At 44.9% G+C, this 27,913-nt stretch overlaps 1 protein-coding gene across 1 annotated transcript; it reads left to right on the top strand.

The window, feature by feature from the left end:
• rno (PHD finger protein rhinoceros) lies at nucleotides 1-27,904 on the top strand. The gene is made up of 10 exons (XM_080266686.1): nucleotides 1-207; nucleotides 628-833; nucleotides 1,918-2,081; nucleotides 6,266-6,414; nucleotides 6,858-7,017; nucleotides 8,791-8,918; nucleotides 10,708-10,881; nucleotides 13,227-13,487; nucleotides 16,157-16,279; nucleotides 18,175-27,904. Exons 1-10 carry the CDS (start codon nucleotides 1-3, stop codon nucleotides 26,812-26,814), a joined length of 10,212 nt encoding a protein of 3,403 aa, XP_080122812.1. The 3' UTR covers nucleotides 26,815-27,904.
• Nucleotides 27,905-27,913: the final 9 nt, after the last annotated feature.

Below are 27,913 nucleotides of genomic sequence, written 5' to 3'. Positions count from 1 at the left end.
ATGTCTCAACGCATCAAGAGACAGCTAAGCAAGGCGGGGGGGTCGGTGGAGGGCGGGGGCGGGGGAAGCAGCCAAGCTTCCGCCGCCCGAAAGAGGCGCCGCATCGATCACTCCGCCTCTGATGATGAGGAGCGCTCGGTATGGACCCCAAAGCACCTGGGGGACCTCCGAGCATACAACCGCTCCGCCTCCGAGGCTCCAGCAGAGGTGAGTATGGAACCCTTTAATTGGTGCCAGAACTCCAGTGGTGGTATATATAAAGGATCCTAACCAATGAACTGGATAAACAAACCTCTACAGCAATGAAATCTATCACAGATAGTGCATGATACAGTTTTATGCCCAGTATTAATCATTAGTTTGTTCCGTATAGTCTCATAATCCAAGGGACTTTCATTTTATTTTTTCTGGCTTGTTTCCAACAATCTTACTCAGCTGTCTGGACATTGCAACTCTTCACCCTGCCCTAGGGTGGGAAAGGAGGTCCAGATGATGATGATGAAAAAATAAAAATTATATATGTCAGTTTACTGATTTGGGTCTTTCAGCCACATTTTCCCAGGATTACTAACCAGTCAAACCAATGTTTCATGCACTGGAATGACTCTACTTTAATATCTTTTACAGCTGTTCCGTAAAGACCTTATCTCTGCGATGAAGCTGGCGGACAACGAACCCCTGAGCTCTGATGACTACTGGGGTATCGGGGACCCGTGGAAGCAGGAGTGGGAGCGAGGAGTCCAGGTGCCCGTAAACCCGGACTCCCTCCCAGAATCTGCCGTTAAAGTCCTGACCCACAAGACAGTACGGGACCGTGAATCAAATTTTAGACTGTGAGTACTTGACATCTCCTTGGGTTCATTGCTTTACTTTGCTTACCATTATTATTTTGTTAGTATTATTTATTATTGTTGTCATTGTTATTATTGTGTTGTGTTGTAGCTATGTATTCTGATGTGATGAAAGGGATTGAGTGAGATGGTTTGGCCATGTGGAGATTATGGAGACTGACAACTGGGTGCAGAGGGTGAGAGGTGTGAACATTGAGGGTAAAGTTATGAGAGGCAGACTGAAAAAGACTTGAGATGAAGTCATACAGTGTGACCTCAGGTATATAGGACTGAAAGGAGAGGCTGCCAGAGATTGAGTAGCATAGAGAGCTGCCATTTACATGACCAAGGCCAATGCAGGCTGGGATGTTGGGGCCTGTATTAGTGAAGGTGTTGTGGGAAGAGCTGGAATAGTAAGAGTATGTTTGGTATCTCATGCTGTCTCACTGATAAAGTGTAAATAGAGAAGATGTTAGAGTGAGAACAGCAGAAGCATAAAGTACATACACTCAGTTTTTTTTATCGAGGCAGAGATGCACTTGACAGGTTGGTGATGATTGGCTGATTGCAACATTACCTCATAATCTCTTTACTCATCATTATTAATTAACACCATATGTCTGAGGGGGGATTTGGGCTTGTAAATGTTATTTGGACATGTTGCATTCAGCCAATCATCACCAACCTGTCAAGTGCATCTTTGCCTCAATAAAAAAAACTGAGTATACAGCAGGTTTCATGCAAACTTTGGTATGCAAGACGTATGATTTGATGATGGTGATTTTGTTCTCATTACTTGCATTGTTGGTCTTTCACACTAACTTGACATGAATTTTCATCCTTTTGCGCTTATTTTATTTAGCCGTGTGGTAGAAGAAGACAGTGCTGTGCCCCTGCACCCTTTCTGTAGTACTTTGTGTGTGTGTGTGTGTGACTAGCATATTCTATTGCTGACTGATTGCAACAACCCAGTATTCAAGATGAAGAGATGGCAGTTTTAGGCTGTTAGATTCAAAAGAGGACCTGTATAACTGTCTCCCATTTCCCTTCCCTGCTTTGACTTCTCCAATGCCTCTCATTCCAACAGGACAAAAGACAAGCTCATCAGAGTGAACCACGACGAATTCTTCAGCAATGAGCAACACATTCTGAGTAACCTACCCACAAAGGCTGAAAAGATGTGCCGCTACGACATGGATGACTTGGACGATCAATGGCTCACCGCATACAATGGAGAGCGCGCCAGGATGGGTAAGTGTGGATTATGCCAGATTTGTTTCTTGATTTATCCTGTGTTTTTGTTTGCATTCATAATTTCTTATTTACGATACACCCTCTTAATGGATTATATAATATGTCCTGAAGTTATTTTCATGAGTAGTGCTGCCTTGTTGTAGAGGAGAATGGTCCAGAAAAGTTTATTACACCATAACACTTTTTAGATAGGAATATTGTGCTGTGGATGTTAAAGAAGTATTTATAAAACTAAAGCATAATGGAGAATGAGGATAGAAAGACTTAAGAAAATGGTAGAAAGATGGAGTTGAGAAATATGTACATGAGGAAGGTTTGAATGGCAGAAAGGATTACAAAAAGCTATTGTTGTATATGAATAGAAAGTTTATGTTAGATGTGGAGTGGATGGTGGATGGCATCTGGGTGTGAAGAGTGATAGGTGTGAATGTTGAGGGTAGAGTTGCAGGAGATAGACTGAAAATGACGTAGGACAAGGTCATAGAGTGTGACGTCAGGGATAAGGGATTGAACAGAGAGGCTGCAGCGTGACGAGCCACCATGAGGTAACCAGGGCTGACGCATGGGCATGTTAGAGCCCCTGTAAACAATATAAACAAAGATTTAACTGTGTAATAAAAAATTTAAAAAAAGCAGTAGTGGCACAGTACATTAAGCTATATTCACTGTCAGTGGAATTTGCCATTTAATTATATATACCAATACAAAAGAGACAGAAGTTCTGATAGCAGTTCTTTGTTTTACAAGAGATTAACTATCCTGGTCAACCTTATCATAACCCTATGCGGTATTGTAATCTTAGTCTCCTGTAGCCAGTTTATTAAAATCTAGGGTTACCAGAGCCACAAAGATATCATGGTAGTGAGGAGGTTAGATGTGTGTGTTCTATCTATCTATCTATTGCCAGACGCCTCAATCCCGTTTGGGGTGGCCACAAACAAATCGCCTCCAAGTCGCCCTGTCCCCCGCCATTTCACTGCCCTGCTCCCAACTCACACCCCCCTCTCTCATATACCTCTCCACCCCATCCCTCCATCTCATCCTCGGTCTCCCCCTCCCTCTTCCACCCTCCACCTCACTCACATACACTCTCTTCGTCAATCTTTCACCCTCCATCCTCTCCACATGGCCAAACCACCTCAGTGTGTTCCTCACAACACTTCCTATCACATCCACATCCACACCACAACGCTCCTTTATATCCTCATTCGTCAGCCTGTCTCTCCACGTGACTCCACAGGCTCCTCTTAAATAACTCATTTCCACTGCTCTCACTCTTGACTTGTGTCCTTCCAACAATGTCCAAGCTTCACTTCCGTACGTTAGAGTTGGTATCACAATACTGTCATGTAGTAACTTTTTTACTTCCATGCTCACTTCCCTGTTTCTTATCACTGCTTTTAAGGAACCAGCAACCTTTCTTCCCTGCTGTACCCTTTCAAGCACTTCACCCTCCAAACCTCCATCCTTACTCATCACACTACCCAAATACTTAAACGTACTCACATTTTCCAATTCCTCACCATCCAACCTCACTGTACATTCACTGACTTCATCTCTCTCAAAGACCATCACTTTACTCTTCCCTACATTCACCTTTAGGTTCCGTTTCTTACACACTCTCTCAAACTCATCCACCAAGCCTTGCAGCTCCCCTTCGTCTTCACTCAACAACACAGTATCATCTGCAAACAACAGTACAGGGAGTTTCCAAACACTATCCTCTCTCACCAGGGCCACTCCAACATCCACTACCCTACCTTGTACCTCTTTTATTACCCCATCCATGTACAGATTGAACAACCATGGAGACATGACACATCCCTGTTTCAAACCAACTTTCACAGAGAAAAATTCACTTAGTTCACCATCCACATGCACTGCAGCCTTCGCACCATCGTACATACTCTTCACAGCATTCAACAACTTCCCATCTACTCCATATATTCTTAACACTTTCCACAATCCTTGTCTATCCACCCTGTCATATGCTTTCTCCAAATCCATGAAAGCCGCATACAACTTCTTTCCCTTCTCTAGAAACTTTTCCACTAAAGATCTAAGAATGAATATCTGATCTACACAACCTCTTCCCTTCCTAAAGCCTCCCTGTTCTTCTCCAACTAATTTCTCTGTTCTTTCTCTAACTCTGTCTATAAGTAACCTACCATACACTTTTCCTATTATACTAAGAAGACAAATGCCCCTATGATTACCACACACTTCTTTTTCCCCTTTTCCTTTGTACAAGGGAATAATTATACTTGACTTCCAATCCTCCGGGACTCTACCTTCCTCCCAGGCCAATCTGCACATCTTCCACATCCATTCTACTACTATCTCTCCCCCATGCTTCAGCATTTCACCACACACTCCATCAATTCCTGGGGCTTTCCCCGATTTAACTTTCTTCATTGCTTCCACAACTTCCATCCTACTGATTTCTTCCTGTCTTCTCACCTCCCTTCTTCTCCCAGCCATTCCCCAGCCACTTATACTCGCATTACTTCCATCCTCCACGTTCAACAATTCCTTAAAGTGTTCTCTCCATCTGCTCACTTTTTCTCCCTTCTCCACTAGTAATCTACCATTTTTATCTTTCACTCCCCTGCTAACTTCACTTCCACCCTGTCTTACTCTTTTCACTTCTCTCCAGAACATTTTCTTACAGTCCCTCCACTTTACACTCAAATTCCTTCCAAATTCCTCATCCACTCTCTTCTTACTCTCTCTTACTAATCTTTTCACCTCTCTCTTCCTTTCCACATATAACTCTCTCTTCCGCCTCTCAACTTCTTCCACGCCCCTATTTCTCATCCATTCATTGTATGCTTTCTTCTTTTGTGCCACAGCCTGTTTCACCTCTTCAGTCCACCACGCTGTTCCTTGCACCCCCTCCGTCTTCTCTTCCTTCCACACACCACATCACATGCTGCACATATTTCTTCTGTAAATATCTTACACACACCTTCCACGTCTCCCATCTGCTCCAATTCATATTTGCCCAATCGTTCCTCCACTTCTCTCTTATACTCTGCCTTTTTCTCATCCTCTTGTAACCTTTCCACTCTCCTTGCAACTACTCCTTCCTCTCGTCTTTCCCTTCTTCTATTCCTCCATCTTACTTGCAACCTAATTCTGGCCACCACCAAGTAGTGGTCAGAAAGTCCACTCCCCCAACCTCTATACACTCTTGCATCCTTTACACATCTTCGCATCCTTTCATCCACACACACATAATCAATCATTGCCTTCCTTTCATTCAGTTCACCACCCACCCTTCTCATCACTCGCCATGTATACCTGTGGATCATTTTATGCCTGAAGAGGGTATTGGCTATTACCAACCCCCTCCCAGCACAAATGTCCACTAGCGCACTCCCATTCTCATCTATCTCAGCAGGCACACCCCACTCACCAACTATTCCATCCACCTTCACATTACCAACTTTACCATTCATATCACCAATCAAAAACACTCTCTCACTCCTTCCAAACTTTTCCATGCACACTTCCACATTTGTCCAGAACTCTTCTCTCACTCTTCTAGCACGATCTTGCGTTGGCGCATACACACACACAATCGCCCACATTTGTATTCCAACTTTCAACTTTACCCACACAATCCTTGACCCAACTGATCCATACTGTCTTATGCTCTTCTTCCATCTTTTACTCACAACTATACACACTCCTTCCTTTGCCCTCTCATTCTCATCTACTCCTGCACATATACCCCATCCATACTCCCATTCTCTCACACTTTCTCCTCTCCATTTTGTTTCAGTTATTCCACATACATCCACTTTCGCATCCTCAAGCACCTGGACAATCTCTCTCTCTTTCACCTCATCATTCGCTCCTCTTACATTCCATGTGTGTGTTCTTTTAAGTAAATGGTTACTTCATATAACTTGTTGTATTTTGAAGAATTGTTTTTGTGTCTGTCTGGAGAACTGCCAAGTGTGTAATCCTAAGAGTGCAGTTAATGTCTGTAGTAATAACCCCTCCAAGCCTGCCTCACGTCGGTTATTCATTGTTCCAACGTGCCTTTCCTCATGTGTTCGTTCACCCTGTTCTCCACTTTGCTTTTGGTAATTTTTTCTTCATTTTTCTTTTTATCTCTGCTTCTGTAAATTTTCTTTGTAAATTCAATTATTAATCTTCTGGCTTTGTTGTAGGAGCTGCGCCAGTTCCCCCACTGATCTTCGAGATGATAATAGAGCATCTAGAAGAGACGTGTTGGGAGAACATACACAAGATGCTCAAGACCGAGGAATCCCTGTCCATAGAGTTTGACGAGGATGTTATCTGTGACGTCTGTCGCTCGGTGAGTGTGAGAGGAGGTTTGGAATATTAGGAAGATGGGGAAGAGCTGGGGGAAGGGGGGTGGAAAGGAATGTTTGAGAGGTTAAGTATAGGAGATATAAAATGGAGAGAGAGTGGAATGAGGTGTTCAGGTTGACAGGAATAGAAATTGATGGTCATCCACATGGCACTGGTAGGTAATTGGTGTGTGTTGTGTAGGTGCATCTTGCATACCCACCTGGATGGCTGATTAATATTATAAACAGTTGAGGCACTTTATCAAGTTATTAAACTTTAGGTTGTATTTAGTGTAATAATGTAATTGGTACATAAAATTTGTTTTAAATATGTACATTACATGAAGATGTTTTGCAGTGACACCACTTGATAGTTATGCTTGGTAGAGTCCATTTCAGACATTGTACAAACTGTTGTTATAACTTGTATTGGGTCTTCTGCCATCAGCCGGACAGTGAGGAAGGGAATGAGATGGTGTTCTGTGATTCGTGCAACATCTGTGTGCACCAAGCTTGCTATGGTATCACAGCCATCCCCTCTGGGTCTTGGCTCTGTCGCACTTGTTCCCTCGGCATCAAACCTGACTGTGTGCTGTGTCCAAACAAAGGTAAGACATCAGCGTTGAATATTTTGATCTCTAACCCTTTAAATCTGCTGACATACTTCATCGGTTCATTCGTGCTGCCTCCAGATGATTTTATTCAGTACTTGTATTTATTTATGTATTTATTTTTTGAATGAACAAATGATAGTTGTGTTTGGCCTCTTGAATTTGAAAAGTCTCTCCCAAGCTGAGTAAAATTACCTGATGGTAGCAAGAACAAAGTACGAAATAAAGTATAAAATAAAGAATATCGTTTGTATTATCCAAGCCTCTTTCCCACCAATGATCAGGGTTGGTAAGATGCAGAAGTAGGAATAAGAAAGCAGTACAGTAGAATTAGCAACATACTTCTTTGTGAAATGGGTGGTTTTGATAGTTTTCATTTGAGAGAGAGGAAGAGAGAGCTTACAGTAATTTCATATGTGTCTCTGTGGAAGGTTTTGCACGTGTACGGTGTAGATGGTAAGCTGCTAGGTGCCATCAAGAGTTTTTATGATGGTAATGAAACGTGTAAGGGTTAATGGCCATCTAAGTGAATGGCTCACGATCAGTGTGGGCGTGCGACAAGGTTGTGTGATGTCCCCATGGTTATTCAATATATATACAGTATGTGGATGGGGTGATGAGAGAAGTAAAAACACGAGTAATGGAGAGAGGGATGGCATTGGTAATGAATGGTGATAGATGGAATATCTCCAATTTGTTGTATGCTGATGATGTAGTGCTACTTGCAAATACAGGACAAGAACTTGGTAGACAAGTGCAGAGTTTTGCTGGTATGTGTGAGTGTCATGCCGTGAGAGTAAATGTAGAAAAGGGTAAAGTGATGGTGATCGAGAGAGAAGGTGACTCCCAGTGTGATGTTACAGTAAATGGAGAGAGACTGGAATTGGTGAGAGAGTTCAAATACCTGGGTACAGTGATAGAAAAGAGAGGAAAATGTGCAAAAGAAGTGGAAAGTAGAGTGACACAAGGAAAGAAAGTAGCTGGTGCTATGAAGGCCTTGATAAGAAACAGGCTTGAGTGTTGCAGCTGCACAAGGCTTACATGAAGGAGTGTTATTGCCAACTTTAACATATGGATGTGAGACTATAATGTGGCATGAAAATGAAAAGTCAAGAGTGAGAACAGTGGAGATGGGACTGCTGAGGAATGCATGTGGAGTACAGTACCGAGAGTGGCTAGGATACGAAATAATGTGATTCGTGAAAGATGCGGAGTGAGGAAGTCAGAGGACACCAGAATCAAAGAAAGTTTACTGAGATGGTATGGTCATGTGGAGAGAATGGATAACAGTAGAGTGGTGAAACAGGTATATCTGAGCGAATTTGAAGGAGGGAGGAGGCAAGGTATGCCAAGGAGAAGGTGGAGGGGTATGGTGGATGAGTGTGTAGTTGGTGAGGCTGACGAGATCAAGCTGGCAGGATGAATATTGTGAGAAGTGCATGATCAGGGATTTGGCACCTCTTTTTAATGTAACAGCATTTGGATTGACTCTGTTGGATATGTTTATGTGAAATTACAGAATGTGGTGAATATTTTTGGCGTATCAGATAGAGCGAGGATTCTGGGGGCTTGAATGACGAGTGAATGGAAGCGTGGCCCATTGGAGTGGTCAAACTTTGGCTGTCTGGACATTGCTACTCCGTACCCTGCCCAAAGGTGGGACAGGGGGTCTGGATGATGATGTCAATAATAAAGTTTCCTTTGGCTTTATTAAATTTCTGTATGTGCAGTTGGTGTGGTGGTGAATTAACGGCTGTGTTGGTCCCTCAGGTGGTGCCATGAAGTCCACAAAGTCGGGGCAAAAGTGGGCGCACGTGGCATGCGCCCTCTGGATCCCCGAGGTCTCCATTGGCTCCGTTGAAAGGATGGAGCCAATCACCAAAATACCCAACATCCCAGTAAGTGTTGGACAGATTTTCTCAGTTAGCATTTAAGTAAGGGCATTGAAGATTTTTGTACCAGTATTGTGTTTTTAAAATATGAATACAGTTCTGTAGTAGGGTGTTATTCAAATCAGAGCACCAGTGTGTTAAAAATTTGCATCATCATCATCATCATCGTCTTGTCATCATCATCATCATCATCATTAATCATCAGTCAATCATTATCATCAATCATCATCATCCCGTCATAATCATCAGTTATCATCATCAGTCAGTTATCTTCATCATGCAGCAGCATCATCATCATCATCATCATACCTTACTTCCCAGTGAAGAGATAGGGCAAGGTGGGATTCCAGAACAAAGAATAAGAAAACCCTAAAGTAGGAGAACAATTGAACAGCATGCCAAATGTACTGGACCACTCAAGCCTTTAAAATCCTGACTAAGGCCTCAGTAACAAAACTGTCTGTACTCCTCCTCCCCCAAATGCCTGTTCAGTTCCGTAGCATCAGGCTGTTTCACACTTTCTCACAAATTCATTTGCCTTACCCATCCATCCATTCATCCATCTTGGCACACCACACCACCTGCTGCCTTCAGATTTACTCACATCCTTCCTTTTCACCACTGGATATGTCCTTCACTGAAAGCAGTGATGAGAAATAGGGAAGTGAGTATGGAAGTTAAGAAGTTACTGCACGATAGTATTGTGATCCCTACCTTGACGTATGGAAGTGAGGCGTGGACCTTGCTAGAGGGAACAAGTCAAGGGTGAGAGTAGTGGAAATGAGTTACTTGAGAGGAGCATGTGGAGTGACGTGGAGGGACAGGTTGACAAATGAAGGAACGTTGTGGGGCAGAAGTGGATGTGGTTGAGAAGATTAGGAGAAATACACTGAGATAGTTTGGACATGCGGAGAGAATGGAGAATGAAAGACTGACTAAGAGGGTGTATGTAGGTGAAGTGGAGAGAGGGAGGGGGAGACCGAGGATGAGGTGGAGCGATGGAGTTGAGAGGTATATGAGGCAAGGGGGAGTGAGTTGGAGGGAGGGCAGTCAAATAGTGGGTGACAGAGCGACTTAGAGGCGTTTTGTCTGTGACCGCCCTTTTCGGGATAGGGCGTCGGGCTATAGATAGATAAACTTATCCCTTCTCTGTATACAGTATTTCCATTTCATCTCAGCACGTATTTCTAATCTTTTATCAATGGACTTTCTTGATTGACATCCATAACGAATACCAATTTTTCTTATTCTGTCCAGTTTTTGAAAATCACTCATTTTCTTAATCCTGTCAGTCCCATGATGTGTTGTATTACTGTTACAGTCAGCTGCTGCGTGACTGCTTTTAGTAAAGGGGTTAATGGAGACCATATCTGACTCTTCCAGCTCACAGAGTCTCTCCAAGTTTAATAAAATCATCAAGTGGTAGCAGTAATAGAATACAATGTAAATGATAGGAAGCAAAACAGTTAACAGTCTTATTTCTTGTACTCTCATTCTTGACTTACCACTCATGTTACATAATCTCTCATGTGTACATTAATGTGGAGACAGACACACCTTTATGTAGTCACCCTGCAGCCTCCACAGTCTTGTTTCATATTACTGTACATCCTACATACTGTAGGGCTCCCCATCACTTTCCATGCGCCACATCTGTTGGAAAGTTTCAGATAGATGTTGATCATTCTTAAACTGCTCCCCTCATACTCAGTCGCTCATGTGTATCTATGCTTTACGATCATTATTATTACACAATTCCTTCTGACCCTTTCTCATTTTATGCCTGTGTTTACAGCAAAGTCGATGGGCACTAGTGTGTGTGTTGTGCCGAGAACGTCGTGGTGCATGCATACAGTGTTCTGTCAAGACCTGTAAGACTGCCTACCATGTTACTTGCGCCTTCAAGCATGGCCTGGAGATGAAGGCCATCATTGAGGATGAGAGTGCTGATGATGGGGTCAAACTCAGGGTAAGGATTTTATTGGAAGCATACAGATATTTCAGTGTGCAGTTAGGGACAAAAGTTTTTATTTTGTTACATTCTCTCACAGTTATCTTGTATAAGAAATGTGCCAGACAGTCCTTCCCTCATTGAAAAATTCTCTAAACTCCAATCGCCCTGCACAGTATGTCAAGTGTTTTCGTCATTTCATTCATTGGACATGAATAAAATGTGTCATAGTATAGACTTCATTTAAACATTTTACCCACTTGATCTACATAACATGTCACAGATGCCAGCTGTATATGAGCATCCACTGCCATGCAGCAGTCGTTATTTGTAGAATAGTTAGCAGATACTTCTTAGAGGGTAACTTTGTGCCACCTGAAAAATGTACCTTGCTTTGGCAATTACTCAGACAGCCTGGTCTTGATGTGGAGATGATGTTAAGCTGTTGACCTGTCTCTGTCATTCCTGTTGAAGAATATCAGGTGGGCTACAATTCTTCAGCTCCTGTCACAGCTAGAATGAAACTGAGTCATTTCTCTCAATCTGTTGGCATAAAAAAGTATCACCCAACTGAAACTGCATCAACAATGATTCAAAATCACATTGTGGTGAACACCTGCAGTGGGATGTTGTCTTTCTTGGCCTTGTTAGATCGGTATGTGGCTTTGGACACCATAAATTATGAATTGTTGCTTTAATATCTGCATTTTTATGATGTTTGTGACAATGTCCTTCTGCTTCTTAAGATCAGACAGATCTTAGAGTGTTTTAGTGGACCACACCAGTGCAGACTCAGTTCCCCTTCTGTTAAGAGTCCCTCAGGGATCGGTTCTAGGTCCAGTTCTGTTCTCAGTTATCATCAGTAACATGTCTCAGCTTGACGCACATGTTGTGACCTCTCAGTTTTATCCCTGTGACACTCCGCTTTATATGAAGATGACACATTACAGATACAAAGAATAAAATGGAATCTCTAATATCTGATGTGAAGATCTGTATGATAAAAAGGAGACTTACAGCTGATTGTTGGCAGAATCAAAATTATCATTATTCTTGGACACAGAAGTGGTTATGATGCTGAAAATGCCCTGACTGTTCTTACTGGTGAGTTACAACTTCATCCAATGAGTTCTGTTTGGAATTTGGATGTATATTATAACAGGACTATTTTAAGTGGAACACATTAGTCAGATTTTCAAAGTCTGTTACCTGCTCAAAAGAAATTTTTACCCATGAGACAGTTTCTGAATAGACGTGGCATCCGAACGTTGGTTCATACGATGGTCTTGTATTGATTATAGTACTGTACAGTAATGTGTAATAGATTGGTCTTCCAAATAATTTATTGCAGAAGATCCAGTCTGTGTTTGTGTTAAATAGAGCAGCAAAACTCATCATTAGTCTGCCTCTGAGAACTCCCACCACCTCATTTCAAATTGAGTTGAACTGACTATCTATCTGTTGCCAAATGCCTTAATCCTGTAAGGGGTGGCCACAAGCAAATCACCTCCATGTCACCCTTTCCCCCGCCATTTCACTGCCCTGCTCCTAGCTCACACCCACCACTCTCATATACCTCTCCACTCCACTGGCTGCCAATAAAAACTGAAATATAATTTAAGCTGTGTCTTAGGATTTCATGGTTTTTACATTTGGCAAACCAGAGCATCTTGCTGAATAGTTAATATTTCCATCAGCCTGCCCAGGTGTGATGTTGCAAAGTGAAGATGATTGTTAGCATCTTGAGGAAATGAGCTGCCATCAGTCATCTATATCTGATTGACCTCTTCTTTACGGCCCCTTGGTTATATATATTGTAATAGACTGCCGTTATGCGTGAGACTGTTGACGTCCTGTTGAGTTTTTAAAGAGACAGGTCAAAACATTCCTTTTTGTGAGAAATTTGGATTGTGAGAGATATTGTAAAGGATGATGACAGGGCTTAGTTGCTGTCACTTTTGCAGGTAATAATAATACTAAATGGAAATGGAAATAATAATGAAAATACTGTAACATAAAAAGGTGACTTTGAACAAGGACATACTTTGCTGTACAGTATGATTTGAAAGCTTTTGATATGTACATCAGATCTGCCTCATTGATATTGAATGTCTTGAAGAGTCAGTTGGCCAGTGGAGTCTTCCTAATGCCAATCTTCCTTCTTATGAGAAGCTTTCTGCATTTGCTTAACTTTGATACATCCTTTGAACAACTTTCTTTTCAGTAATTTTATCAGTCTTTCTGAAAACCAATTTCCATCTTAGAATAAAGTCCTTGCAACCCTTTAAGAAACTCATTTAGTTGTCTTGTAATTTATTTATTTATTTATATTTTTAAAACCTGTTTTCTTCTCTTCTCTGCAGTCATACTGTGAGAAGCACAGCGTCTCAAGCAAGAAACTTGGCAGTGAAGAGGGAGAAAGTGAAGAAGGAGAAGATAGTGCTGCCCCTAAGAAAAAGAAAGACTGGAGTTCAGAGCAGAAAAATCAGGCAAGGGCAGCGAAATTGCGGCAGATCGAATCTGAATTCTTCAAACACGTGGATGTTCTGGAGACCTCAAACTTCTTGGACATCGACTTTGAAACCACTGAAACCATCTTCAACTACTGGAAGCTCAAGAGACGGGTGAGTAGGCATATGTGTCGTTTTAATGTTGAGATGTGTGAACTTAGAGTAAAGAAGGGTGTTCCTCTGCAGTGTGACTATATTCAGATTGTAGGGAAGCGAACAAAAAATACTATGTGTGATCATACTGTATGTTGGCTTTTTCTTGGAGGGAATAATTTGCGGGCTTCTGGCCTTTGGTCCTTTCTTCCTTGCATTAAAAAAAAAAAAAAAAAAAAAAAAAAAAAAAACATTATTACCTGGTGTGATTAGAAATCGTAAGCTAGATTATCAGTATTTTTCCATTCTAAACCCGAAACAGCATTACGTGATCATAAACCTTACAGCCACCTCATATGGAATGAAATCGATGCATCCATACCAGATAACATTTAACCCAGCTTGTGTGTTAGTCTGCTGCGCATCCAGAAGTCAGTTGATAAGTAAAAAGTATATTGGGAATGAATTTAGATAAGTGAAGTTGGTTCTCGTCACGCAAGGTAACATGGTTGTCGAACCCACACTTGCAGACATGGTAAAAACAGATGTTGTGCTCTTAAAATATACGTAAAAAGAGCTGTAATTTTCAGGATCACTGGTATGCTTTCGACATTTCTGTGACTTACTGTTCAGTATAGTTTTTCATATATAGATAACCATACATTTTCATACTCCGAGCTCCTTTCAAGCACACACTATTCAGCATATGCTCTGAAAAGAACTGTATGTACATACATGCATACTTTGTTTACCTAACCTGAACACAGAGTAAAAGAGGGACAGAAGTGCTTGAGGTAATGAATTGGTTCAAAGGGTTAGTGGCCCCATCCCTTTATAAAGTTTGAAAGATACCCCCAAATCCCCTCGTGGATTGACCTTTTGTTCATTTGGTTCCTTTGGCGACGGTTTAGACTCGTCAGTGATGGAGTGGCTTGAGACAGAAGGCTGTGATGCATGTAGATGTTGCCATGGGAGTGGGAGTTACCAGTTGATGCAAGTGTAATAATCTATGTTTTTGTGTTGTCCAACCATATGTAAATTATTTTGCTTGCAATCATCTGAAGTCAGTCGGTTTTCCGGCGATTTTTCCTGTAAGTTTATTGTCATTTGCAATCGGTTAATGCAGCTGTTGACTTAGGAGGTGGCTGTGGAAGCAGTGAATGTGAAAACTACAGTACATTGCAAAAACATTTAGAACCTGTTAAGCCTGTTATACAGTGTATGAATATCAGCAAGAGTGTTGGCTTCTGGAGTGGGTAACCTAGACTTGCTGCCGTAAGCAAATAGTCTATTGTCTTTAGTCCCGGGTTTACACATCACTGCCGATGAGGGGCTAAGGTCGTGTCTCCCCACGCAGCCCCAGGGATTGTTTTTCTTTCATCTTACTCATTGCACATCTTTTACTCTGATAATGAAGAATGTGTCTGGCATACCTGCCTGTTGCAGTAAAAACTCTGGATTCGGTTGCTGCGTTTCAGGGAGAAAAAAAATGCACATGTAGTTTGCATTGTGCTAAAATCAAAATTATGAAAAAGTTTTTGGCTGTAATGATAAAACTTCTGACATAGCATTAAATATGAAAGAAATTTAGAGATTATATTGTTTCACTACAGCAGCGGCATGTTGCAGATAGGAAAAGAATTATGTCTTAAGGTTGCATAATACCAAAATTTCTATTACAGGTGCATAGAAATAACTAGCTGTTATTAAGAAAACTTCCCAAAAGACTGCTATTTTATTTCTGTAAGAAAGATAAAAAAAATTGCATCATAAGGTACATAATGCCAAATCACCCACAAACTGGTAAATTTTGTGAAAATATTGCTTCCTTGACCAAATGTGATGTATGACTAAGAGCTGAAGGGCTGTCAAGATTGCATACAGTGTTAAGTATATGTCCCCTTGTGTATCACTTTTGCCTGTAGTTTTGACAAATCATGCTAAATGGATGTCAGTGGCACAGTCTCAGATGCTCATCCCCAGATGTCAGTGGTAGTTAAGGAGCTGAGCTATGTACAGTACGCTCTTTGTTATACCATGCTAGGTAGCATTTAGACCTAAAATTTAGTGCTTAGTCATTAATCCATCCATCCGTCAACTAATTCTTTAATGACCCACTAAGAGTATAGGGTGAATCCCTGTTAAATGATTATTACTGAATGTTTGTCTTAAGGATGTGACATCCAGAGGAGGGTTTCAAGAAAGTTTGTATGTTATTCATAGCTTGTGGTGCTCCTGTAGCCCACCATTCTTCTTTGGAGAAACAGGTAGTGAACTGAGGGCTGTTTGCATAATCAGGTAGTGGTGCTGTGTAGTTTTATCAGTGCCACCATGCATAAGTGTCCCACTCCAGCAGGTACATGTATAACCTGTTCAGTCCAGTGATGTATACTTTGTTGTATTCATGTTACTGCCAGATTACTTTCTTCAGCTTTGAAGACTTTTTGAACTGTAGGAGTTAGATATGTGGTGGCTGTCATTGACCCCCCTCTGTACTGTGAGTGTTCTGAGCTGAGGAGAATCATATGGAAATAGCAAGAATAAAAAAAGAAAACTCACTGGCTTGAAGTGGCCAAGGGAAACATCAATACATTACTGTCTGTTGCTGGTATAGCACAGCGGTGGCTGGATAATGTTATGCCATCGTAATATTTGTTTCTTGTTCTGACAACTTTTTTCTTGTCCAACAGTCAAGCTTCAACAAGCCATTGCTGACGCCAAGAAGTGAAGAGATCGACTTGTTGTCCCAGCAGCAGGAGCACGACATCGAGCGGATGAAGATGTTCGTCCAGCTACGGCAGTACCTCGAGCGGGTAAAATGCAATATTTTTTTCTCTTTGCCAATCACCTCATGTGTTTCTCTCCTTTAATATAGGGTAGTTGTTCCCTTTCCATTTGAATCCCTCTCTTGTATCTACCCAAACCACAACCTACTTTCTTTTTCATCCACTGCTTGTTCAACTTCCTCATCCATATATTTCCTTCTTTCAGCTGAACCTCTCTCTCTCTCTCTAGCCATGCCGTTTTATTTTCTCTCTCGCCCTCCACATCCCATAAGCTTCATAATTCCACTTATAGCTTTAACCCTTGCCAAGCTGCAGACCTCATATGAGGCTTCAAGGTCAGCATGGGCCAAGCTGCAAACCTGATGTGAGGTACAGTTTACATTAGTTATAAAACAGTGACTCAGGGAAGTTAAAGTACAAAGTATCAGCCCAGCAGGGGTTAATATTCCTAACCTTACGTGCATTGTATACACAGAAGTTTGATGATGATGAGTAATATTCCGTACATCTGGGTCTGGGTTTAGAGGTAGTTGTGAGAAGACGGGCTGGAATGATTGTAAGGCTGCAGTTGAGTCAGTATAAGCTTGCATATGTAGTGTTCTTGTCACAGTATCCTTTTGCCAAAGGTGAGCCTACTTGAAAGACCGTCATGAACTGTTTTGGGGAAGTATGCCAGAAAGCCTGGACGAGTGTAGTTTGTGCCAGTGGAGTGGAAAAGGAATATAATTGTACTCTTTGTACAAAAATCACCAAAGTGAGTGCAAAAAATAGAATATATCTACCAAGTGTTGTGAGGAAGATATAGGAATGAATAATTGAGTGATTAAGACAAGAATATATGATTAGAGATAAGGAGGGGTGTGTGTGAACTGGTTGAGAATATTGGTATCAGTTATGTACAGCGGGGCATTCGGTGGAGAAAGCATGTGAGAAAGACTGGAAGGTGCTTTTGGCATTTGTGGATCAGGAAATAGCATATGAGAAAATAAACTGCGAGGGATCATGGAAGGCGCTACATCTATTGTATTTGGTGTGGAAAGAAAATTGTTCAGTGTTGTGGAGAGTGTTTCTGATTTGTAAGGAAGCCTGTGTAAGTACTTGAATGATAGAGTGAGACAAGGATGTGCATTGTCCCCAGAATGCATATTATAATAGCAAGTACAGAGACTACTAAAGGCCTGAGTGGTGTGCTGGTGCTTACATTGATGCATGGGTGTAAAAGTTTGGTGTTACATGCATTTGAAAGGCAATTATTGGGAGTACAGTAGTGGAAAAGTGGGATTGTTAAGGTGTGGTTCCAGTGAGAGAATGGTCATGAATAAGTTGGTGAAAGAGTTTATTTGAGTGAATGTAAGGGTAGCAGGAGGTGTGGAGGCCAAGAAATGCTGGTTGGACATGGAGTGTAAAAAAACTACCAAGTGATGTAGAGACGTGAAGGAGAAGACTTGACATGGATAGAAATGAATGAATGGCTAAAGTACTGCATGTACTAGTTATGGTTGCACTCACTGTGTAATTTGACCAGTAACAGAATGGTTTCCACCCAACAGGTGTTGTGAGAGTAACTTAATTGTGTGAAGCACATTTTTGTGTGGATTGTTGCATGTGAGGTGGAGCCTAGAACTTCAATGGCTTGAAGAGTGACTGAATAAATGTATGGCCGATATCACTGGGTGCTCATTTGAGTGTTCTCATGCTTAAGTTACCTTCATTTTCTTTATATCTTGATCTGTTTTACCCCATAGTGGGAAGTAGGTTTAGGATAGTGATTTGGCAGGTTAGAGCTATTTTAATTGTAATATCATTAGTGTTGGCAAGAAAAAATAGGTATTTTATCACTGCAGAATTTAATTAACTCATATAGCTGTACTGCTGATAAAAATTACACATTCACTTATATTTATTAACATCCTCTTCCTCAGGTGCGGAATCTGTGTTACATGGTCAGTCGTCGAGAGCGTCTTTCCCGGTCGTTCATCAAGACACGGGAGCAGACATTTAGTAAGCAAGCGGCGCTGCTATCAGTGGGTGGTCTCACCCCTCAGGAGGCTGAGGCAGTCAAGCAGGCTAACCATGGTCCATCTGTGTATGACCAAATGTTTTCTCACCGGGATGCCCCGCGCCACACACAGAAGCAGTTTGCTAAGATGTTGGCAGCCATGCAAGGTGGATCCGGAGCGCCTGCACCAGTTCCCCGGCCCAGGAAACCACCACAAAAGAAAGACATTAACGGCCTCATTCGACCTAAAAAGGAGAAATCAGAAAATCCTTACAAGAAGCTGTATGTCAATGGGGCTGAACAACGACGGTCTCGGTCCAGCTCCTTGCATTCTTCAACAGATTCCGACTCCTCCCTCGCTTCTACCAAATGGACGCTGCCAACCAAGGGCAGTAGCCGTTACCCTGTTTACACAAGCAGTGAAGAGGAGCCTGCCAAGGAAAACCATTCACTCAAACTGGAGCCATCCACACCCAAGCCCCCACGGCACTCTTTCCTCCACCTCTCAGAGAAGGATAGAGGTGCAGAGGAGGGTGTACCAGGGGCTGTGGGGGCCAGAGGGAGGGTGGGGCGGCGGCGGCGGGGTACGGGTAGGGCTTCTGTTATCAAGAGCAAGTCCTTCAGGGAACGTGTCGGCTTATCTGGTGATGACCGGGACTCGAAAGATTTTGATGCCCTCATTGCTGATAAAACAATCAAGGTGGAACCAAATACCTCATCCACCAGGACAACACGAGTTGGTGCTGAGTCGTCAGAGGATGAGGCTGAAGTTGCTCCACCCAAGCCCAAGCCTCAGCCTACTCGCAGGAGAAACAAAAAGAAGGTAACGCCACCCAAGGTGGAGTCCAGTGCCAGCAGTGAGGATGACCGACCTGCACCCACGCTCACCCTTGCCAAGGATAAAAAGCCTGTACGGAAGGGTCGGTGGGGCAAAGTTGTGGGGTCAGGGGTTGGAGTGGGAGCAGGAGCAGGAGCAGGAGGCAGTGAAGCCACATCTGCCAGCTCTCCTGCCCTGGAGCCACCTAAACTGGAGCTCAGTGATGATGATGAGCTGCAACCACCCACCTATAAACTCTCCAGTGATGATGATGACAAGAGTCATGATGGGGTGGTGATCAGCAGTGATGGGCCCTGTGGTAGTGAACATTCTGATTCTAGCTCAGACAATGCCCCTGAAACCTCCCTTAGTAAAGGACCAAAGAAAGAGGACAAGAAAGGTGTGACAGTGTCCAGTGAAAGTGATGTTAGTGATGATGATAATAAAGATAGTACCGCTGATTCTCAGAACCATGCAACTCTTAAGACTAAGGCAGCTAAGAAAGAGTTTACTCCAAAGATTGAAGCGAAGGTGGAGAGGATGAACAAAAAGAAAGGAGGAAAGGGAGGGAGGAAAGCAGGGGAGAAGGTTAAGAGTGAAGGGAAACAGGCAGAAGAAGGTGAGGGAGAAGCAGCCAGCACAAAGCTTGCCGAGGTGGAAGCAACACAAGGTCACTTGTTTGTGCCACAGAGGAAGGCAGCCAAGAAGGCTTCAGAGCTGATCACTAGTCAGAACACCACCAGCACTGCTGCCACCACCACTACTGCCACTGCCAACACCACCCAGCCAGCTGAACCAGCCATCCCAGACACCAAGAAGACTACAGCTAAACCTGTACGAGACACCAAGGAAGACATGGAGGAAGTGGAGGTTGAGAAGAAGGTGGGAGAGGAGAAACGGTTGACACCCACCAAAGGGAGGAAAGGGAAAGGCGGGCGGGAAAAGGCTGATCGCACAGCAGAAGAAGCCAAGACTGAAGCAGTTGAGGCTCCCAAGAAGAACTTGTTTGAGCCTCCTGAGATCCTTCCGTATGTCCCAATGCGGCAGGCTGCCAGGAAGGCTGCTGAGAACCTCAAGGGCAGTACCAATAAGAGTGGCACCCCAGCTGCATCTGGCACAGAGGAGTTGGAAGCCCCAGCAACGCCTGCTCCTACTCCAGCAAAAACAAAGAGAATCTCAAGACAGGAGAGTCGAACAAGTGGGCGATCAAAGTCCAAATCTCCACGGACAGTCAAACAGCACTCTCCAACTGCCGCATCTGATCTGGAGTCAGAGAGTGAGACAGAGAGTCCAACCATCACTCGTAAGCCAGTCAAGGACCAGAAAGAGCAGAAAGACTTGCAGAAGGTGTCCAAGTCTATCTTCTCAGACAGCGAAGAGGAGTGTAGTGCCGCTGGGCGACGGGAACGCCCAGCCCAGATCCGCACAGACCCTATACTGGAAGCAGCAAAGGAGACTCATACAGGGGAGCAGTTTTTTCGTGGCGAAATGTTTGTACGGGAATACCAAAGTTCATCCGACGACAACGACAGCACTGGACAGCCCACCACCCCAGGCAGGAAGGGTCATGCATCCCCAGGTCAGGGGGAGGACGAAGGCCGGGATGATGCAAGATCTCGTCAGCAGCCCTTTCGTGGATCGAGTATCTCTGGCGACCTTCATCTCACCTCCGACAGTGATGAACGAGAGGATGAAAATCAGGAACCGGCTGTTGGAACCCGTAGGAAGGCCCCTGATAAGAAGCTTAAAACTTCCGAAGGGCGGCCTGAACATGGGTTTCAGCCGCCGGTTACTGAGAGAAGTGAATCCCGAGTGTCCGCTGAGAAGGAAGCCTCCGGCACCGCCAAGTCTAGCAGTCGACGAGAGAGTGGAGGATTGGAGCAGAGATTGCGTCAAGGTGGGGCTGAGTGCGGACAGAGAGCTGGTGCTGGTGACCTCCCCATGCAAGACATCCCAGGTCACACTAATGCTCCACCCAGGACAGATCGCAGAGGAGGAAGAGAGAGAGAACCGCCTCCACTCTCCGGACACATCCCTACCCGAAGGGAGGTACAGCCTCAGGAACCACCCCACCTCCGCCCCAGCAAGAAGGTCGCAGAGGGAGGCAGCAAAGAGAAGCACCCACCCTCCGCCAGAGGAGTCACCACCACCGAAAAGAAGGAAACAGTGAAAGAGCCAGATATATTACGGCAGCGAAGGGAGGGGTTGAGAGACAAAGGTGATGCATCAAGAGAGAAGGATAAGGGTGAAATAGTGAGAGACAAGGACAAAGGTGAGTTAGTAAGAGACAAGGATAAGGGAGAATTAGTAAGAGAAAAGGGCAAGGGAGATGTAAGAGAAAAGGATAAGGGAGAAGTTGTAAGAGACAAGGACAAGGGAGAATTATTAAGAGAAAAGGGTAAGGGAGAATTATTAAGAGAAAAGGGTAAGGGAGAATTATTAAGAGAAAAGGACAAGGGAGAAGTAAGAGGTAAGGACAAGGGAGAAGTTGTAAGAGAGAAGGACAAAGGAGAAATTATAAGAGACAAGGAGAAGGGGGAAGTTGGGAGACACCGGGAAAAAGGGGAGGTAGCAATAGAGAGGAATAAGAGTGAAGTAGTCAGAGGAAGAGGTGAGAGTGAAGTCACAAAAGAACGAGATAAGAGTGAGGGAACAAAAGAGACTGACAAAGGGGAGATAGCGAAGACAAGAAACAAAGAGTGTGAGAAAGAAGACAAGGTAAATGAGTGGGGTGTGAGTGAAGGAAGTGATAAGCCTTCACATACTCGTGAGAGGACACAGGTCTCGAGGGTTTTGCCTCCAAGAGAAAAAAGTGTGAACTTAAGAGGAAGTGTAACCCAAAGAGTAAGTGCCCCAGCTGGAAGGGAAGTATTAATAGTGAAAGACACAAGGGAGAATGCTAAAGGTAGGGAAGAGTGTGTAGAAGTTGAAACTGAGAGCAAGGAGAAAGAAGAGTGTAAGAAAGAGAAGAGTGAGATATGTAAGCCTCAAAACCTTCAAGAAAAACCAGTTGAACCAAAGCCATCAGCTGAGGATGAACTGGTCAAGGATGTTGATCATCTGTCCAGAGTGGAAGAAAAAGAATTGAGGAAAGAGACAGGAAAGGTTGAGGGGAGGGAGAAGGAAGATCATCAAAGACGACTTGGTGTGTTCGGGTACGTGGAGGATGAAGAGGTTAAAGTTGGGCGGTTGGCAGACATTGTGGAGACATCAGACACTGAGCCAGAAAATAAGAAAGTTCGCATTGGGGATAGTGATGAGGAAGTTGTGGCAGCGAGCGGTGGTGGGGAGAAGCGGCGTGTGGAGCAGCCAAAGGATAGTGGCTACAAGAGTGCAATAAATACACCCGAGCCTGTTGATCGGGCCCAGGCCGGGTGCCCTGAACTGGTCACTGTAAATACTGTTGTAAATAGTTTTCTGCCCGAGGCCACATGTGCAGAGGTGGCTGATAGTGCTGACTCTGACCCCATCTCTGTTGTCCCAGCTCTTGCCACACCTTCTACTCCGGTACATACACCTGCCATTGCCCCCTTGCCACTAACTTCAACCCCTCCTGAGGTCAAGCAGCAACAGGGTCTCAACAAGTTTGTGTCACCCACCAAAAAGAAGAATCTAGAAGATGTAATAGGAGAAATGAAGAGACAGGCGGAGGTACACCCAGAGCCTCCTGCTGCAGCCACCCCACCCAGCGAGGCCGGTCCTTTGTCTCCTCCGTCCAGTCAGAGCTTTCCACAGCCCCAGCCTGAGTGTTCTGCCACAACATCCCAGGCAGCTACAGAAGGGTCTTCAGCCAAAAGTGGAACCTCGGCATCGGCAGCCAGCTTTGTGGAGCAGTGGCGGGGCCAGTGGGCAAAAAGCCCCCCACAACAGGAGCATAAGGGTGATCCCCAAGGTCCCCTGGCCCCTCATCTACCCATACCTGGCCTGGACATTGCTTCCATGTCAATGCTGGAAATGCAGCGATCGTTATACTCAGCGGATCCTCAAATCTACAATCCCTTTGAGCTACTCAACGCCCACCATGGCATGATGTCATCTGAAGCCTACCGTATCCGCCACATGATGGAGACTGGTCTCTTCAACCCCAATGCACCCTATTTACTGCAGCACCCAGCACCTACTCCTGCCTCTGAGGTAGCTGCCCTTACCCAGCACCAATATGCCCAGGCTCAAGCACAAGCTACCAGGGATGCCGATAAGGCAGAAGCTCAAGAGCGGATGCGTATGCCCCTCCGTGATGCACTGCCGCCCTCACCAGACCTTGTCCCACCAAACAGCAAGGCCAGTGGACGTCCTGGCACGAAGGTAGTAAAACAAATACCCTCTCCCTTGATGGTTGGCACACCTCACCCCTCCCCACCTACCAAAGTGTTACCAGGCCTCCCATCACCCAGCACAACTTCAACAACAACTACGGCTACTACAGTCACTCCAGCCCCAGCTTCTGCCCCTACCCCTGCCCTCATCCCTGTCCCCACCCTTACTCCTACCCCTACTCCAACCACCACCCCTACCACTACCACCAGTACATCTACTACTACCACCACACCCATGCCAGCAACCACCACCACCATTACCACCACCATGACCACAACTACTTCCAAGGGTGGTGGTGGAGGGTGGGAGGAACCAGTATTACCGCCCAGCCAGGCAGCACCAGTGCAGGTTTCACCATCAAGTGTGTACAGTAACAGTGAGGTGGTGGAGGTGCCTCCCACTGATCGCTCAGTATTACTCTCCCGGGCCTCCCGAGTCGGAGACCCACAGCTCTTGCCTTCTGCCCAAAAGGTCCCTCAGGCAGCAGCTTCTCCAACTATACTAGCAGTGGATGGAGCAGGAAAGGCTGCCCAGCCACAAGCATCACCTGTTAATTCAGTGTTTGGCAGCAAGAAGACTGTTCCACCACCCATACCCAGTCCGGTAGCTGCACCTCCTCGACCACCTGTTTCTTCTACCACAGCTTCTACTAGTTCCTCCACTACCAGCATAACCACTAGTGTCACCACCACAACCACAACTACTACCACTACCAGCACCAGCATTACCACCACTTCCACAACCAGCACTGTGCCTACTACTACAGCCAGCAATGCAGGTGGTGCCAGTAAGTCCCCTGTGGTGGTGGTTGGCAGCCCAAAGAACCAGCGTGAGGAACAATCACCTCAGGTGGAAACAATCACTGTGGAGGACAGCCCAACACCACAGCGGGAAGAACAGACCACCACAACTAAACGAGTGCCGATATACATGCAGGAGCCTCGTGCACCGCGACAGGAGAAACGGTCGCCCCGATCCCGCACCCTTTCGCCCCGCTGGAACAAGGAACCTCCCAAACCAAGGGAAAAAAGAGGTGGTAAGGCTGGGCGGGGTGGTTACAATAAGGGTCGTGGTAGAAATGCAGGTAAGGGCAAGGGTCGTGGTCATAGCCCCAGATGTAATTCCGTGTCAGTTCCAAAGGAGCTTGTTGGGACTGTTTATGATTTTGATTTTGACAATGAATTCGATGATGATGGTCCTGCAAACAATACCTTGGATGATTATAGACGTTCACGAGAAAAAAGACAGTCAATTGATACTGCTCCACAGCAACAGCAGCAACAACAGCAGCAGCAACAGCAGCATCTACAACAATTACAAGAGCAGCAGCAACAGCAGCAGCAACAACAGCAACAAGAAGTACAGCATCAGCAGCAGTCAGCCACCCCTACCTATACAAGCGACCAAAAAGAACAATCACCAAAAAAGTCTGGGAAGAAGTCCAAGTCTGCGTACAAGGAGAAAGGCTCCTCTCGTGCTGTAGAGGACGATGATGACAAGGTAGCTAAGATCTTGGAGGACTACAGAAATATGCAGAACTCTCAGCTGCGTCGCAGTGTTCACTCTCCAACCCCACCTCAGCCGGATTCAATGCCTGATGGCCCACCCAAGACACCTGATGTCTTGCATGCCACTCCACAGGAAATAGTAGCCAGTATATCTGAAACAAAGCTGACCATTACAGCAGCTGCAGACGCGAGGGAGGCTGGGCCCCCAACAGACCTGGTTGCTGCACAAAAGGATACTAGTGATCATAGTAAAGTTACTATAAGTGGCCCAACAGCACATCTGGGAATTGATGAACGTACCAACCAGCTGAAACTGAAAATCAAAGGCCCTTATGCTAATTCTTACTCTAGCAGTAGCACAGTGGCTCCAGCTCCTGAGGCCTCTGGTGCTCCCACCCCAGCCTCCACCACCTCCACATTGCGTCGTATGAGGAAGAAGGAATTAATCCGGCAATACCAGGATCAGTTGCCTACAGAAAACCCTGAAGCTGGTCCAACCAGCAGTGCGCCCAGTCCTGCTCCACATATCCCCCGCACTGGCATCACTATCCCCAAAGCCGTGGCCTCCATGACTTCTATTCCCACGCGTGAGGACTACAAGATGTACACTCAAGATGATTCAGCTAGTGGTAGTCGACGTAAGCGGCCTAGAGAGCTGCGTCATCTTGATGTGTGGAATATTAGGGATGAACCAGGTAAACGGAACTCTGAATCCACCGACAGTGACCCAAGTAGGAAACGTGCTCGGGGTGCTAAGGATATTAAAGGTCCAGAAGAAAAGGATGTGTGGAGTGCCAAGCCACCACCCAAACTAAGAATAAGCTTGGGTAAGAAGGGCAGTGAGGTGACGACAGTGCCATCTTATCCTGCTGGAAAGCAGCCGAGACCACCTAAAAAGCGTCTTGCTGAGGAAAACCCAATAGCAAAAATCAAGAGTGACAGTATGAAGTTCCGTGAGCAAATTATGGCCAATTTCGATAAGCCTGGTAAAAAAGGGTCAGACAGAGAAAAGAAGAATAAGAAGCGGCGAGTGTATTCAGGGGAGGGTGGTGGTGGTTCTGGTTCAGAGGCTAAGGATGGTGATCCCGGTGACAAACACGATTTTAAAGTGATACCTGGCGACAGCACAAATACACCGAAATTAGTTATAAGGTTTGGTAAAGGGAAGAGTGAAAACAGTGCAACAAGCAGTGGTGGCAATAATGGTGGTAACAACAGCAGGGGTGGTAGTGATGATCCAGATGCACTTGCACCTTCGCTGAAAATTAGATTGTCACTGCCAAAGCCAGACTCTGACTCAAGTAAAGAGGAGTCGACCACTACACCCAAAGTGCCACTAAAACTGAAGCTGTCCCGTCGTCCGGATGGCTATGTTGCATCCAACACTCCTGGAAGACCCCAGTCCAGTGTACAGGATCAGGGTCCTGGGCCCCCTGCAGCCAGACCTCCAGAACAGCCCCCAGATACCCCTCAGCTTGACCAGCCAATAACAGACACTTCAGCTGCTTCCCCGACCTGCCCTCTCCCTCCCAAACCACACCCTGCAAATATTGGCCCCAGTCCTCTATTTGAGCCTCCACCTGACCCTGGAATACCGCAGGATACACCTCCGCCACCACCCCCGCCCCCAGGTGCTCCATATGAAGTGTATCCCCACCAAGCTGACCCTCCCACTGCAGGTGGGCAAGAACAGCTGGGTCTTGGCCCGGCTGAGTATGGTCTTGGAGGCCTAGGTCCCCCAGGGCTTGGACCGCCGCCCCCTAGACCGGAGCTGCCAGAGGACTTAATGCAGAGGCTTCAGGCTCAGCTGACTGGGGCGGCGGCAGCGGCGGCGGGCCAGCCACAGCAACAAACTTTACTGGATGTGCCCGGCCTCCACCACACCTTATACCCGTACAAGGAAGGATCCGACTGCAGATGATAATTGCTTCTCTTTCATAGTAATAAATGATTAAATAAATAATAGTAATAATAATAACTTAAAATATTTACAATAATGTAACAAACCATCATTATGTACAAATGTAGATACCGTTCGTGTTGCTCACAGAAATGTTAGTTATGCAGGGATTCAAAATCTCTTGCATCTCTTGGGCTCTTTCCTGCCCCGCCCTTCGTTTTCCCCTGTTTTTTATCAATGTAATGTTCTGCACTGTGTCTGTCCGTCTGTCTGTCTGTCATTTGTTAGGGAAAAATACTCGCCCGGCAGCAGGGTGTAAGCGAGTGTGCTGCTCTAACCCTCACCACGCTGCACCCCCAAGTCACACATGCTCTCCACACCACAGACCATACACCACACACTACACCTCCACTGCAACACATTTCGACAGTACTATGCAACACCTTATCAATGACTTGCCACAGTCAGGATGCGACAAGGAGACCATTCATCATCACGCCATTGTCATTCTCAAATCACCACTCACTTTTCATTGTAGCATACATCACCATCCCATACTTCACCTCACCCACATCACACAGCTACACCCATCATATCATGCTCACCACCTCTCCTCATTTCGCCTCACTTCACCACCATAATTCATATAAAAGACTGAATTAAGTAGTGCCAAGGGAACTAAAATAATAAGCACTTTCACTACGGCATGCAACACCGCAACATCACGCCACACCACACCACACAGAGCATCAGCGCAAAGCAAGAGGTGACTGAGCTACACTTTGAAGCGGGCACCCCAAACGTTCCCGTAGTTTGATATCTTTTTTACCATTGTAAATAGGAAGGAATGTACAAATTACTGTATTTGCTTTTTTTGTAATTTTCTTACTTTTGTACAGTTCTGTCGCTCCTCTTATCTAACTTATGGTTTCTTTTTTATAAAAATCTGGAATTATTTATTTTTTAACTTGTGTCACAATGCCGCCGCGTCTCGGTTTTAGATTTGTCTTGCTTTTCACTACGTTGTGGGGGGCACCGCTCCCTCGCTAGAGGCAGAATGTAATATATTTCCTGATTCCTCAACAGAGAAAATAGTCTTGTAAAATCTTAGTGTCATGTG

This window comes from Coenobita brevimanus, chromosome 21, assembly GCF_032717465.1.
Source record: "Coenobita brevimanus isolate Jiangsu-jjx chromosome 21, ASM3271746v2, whole genome shotgun sequence".
Classification (NCBI taxonomy): Eukaryota; Metazoa; Arthropoda; class Malacostraca; order Decapoda; family Coenobitidae; genus Coenobita; species Coenobita brevimanus.
The sequence above is the reverse complement of the archived record's forward strand: the minus strand, read 5'-3'. Positions and strand labels throughout refer to the sequence as shown.

Excerpts from the sequence above, each read along its gene's own strand:
- rno (XM_080266686.1), top strand. The coding sequence starts at position 1 with ATGTCTCAACGCATCAAGAGACAGCTAAGCAAGGCGGGGGGGTCGGTG. Across the intron at positions 6,415-6,857 it reads TCTGTGACGTCTGTCGCTCG|CCGGACAGTGAGGAAGGGAA; the intron begins GTGAGTGTGAGA and ends TTCTGCCATCAG. Across the intron at positions 13,488-16,156 it reads ACTGGAAGCTCAAGAGACGG|TCAAGCTTCAACAAGCCATT; the intron begins GTGAGTAGGCAT and ends CTTGTCCAACAG.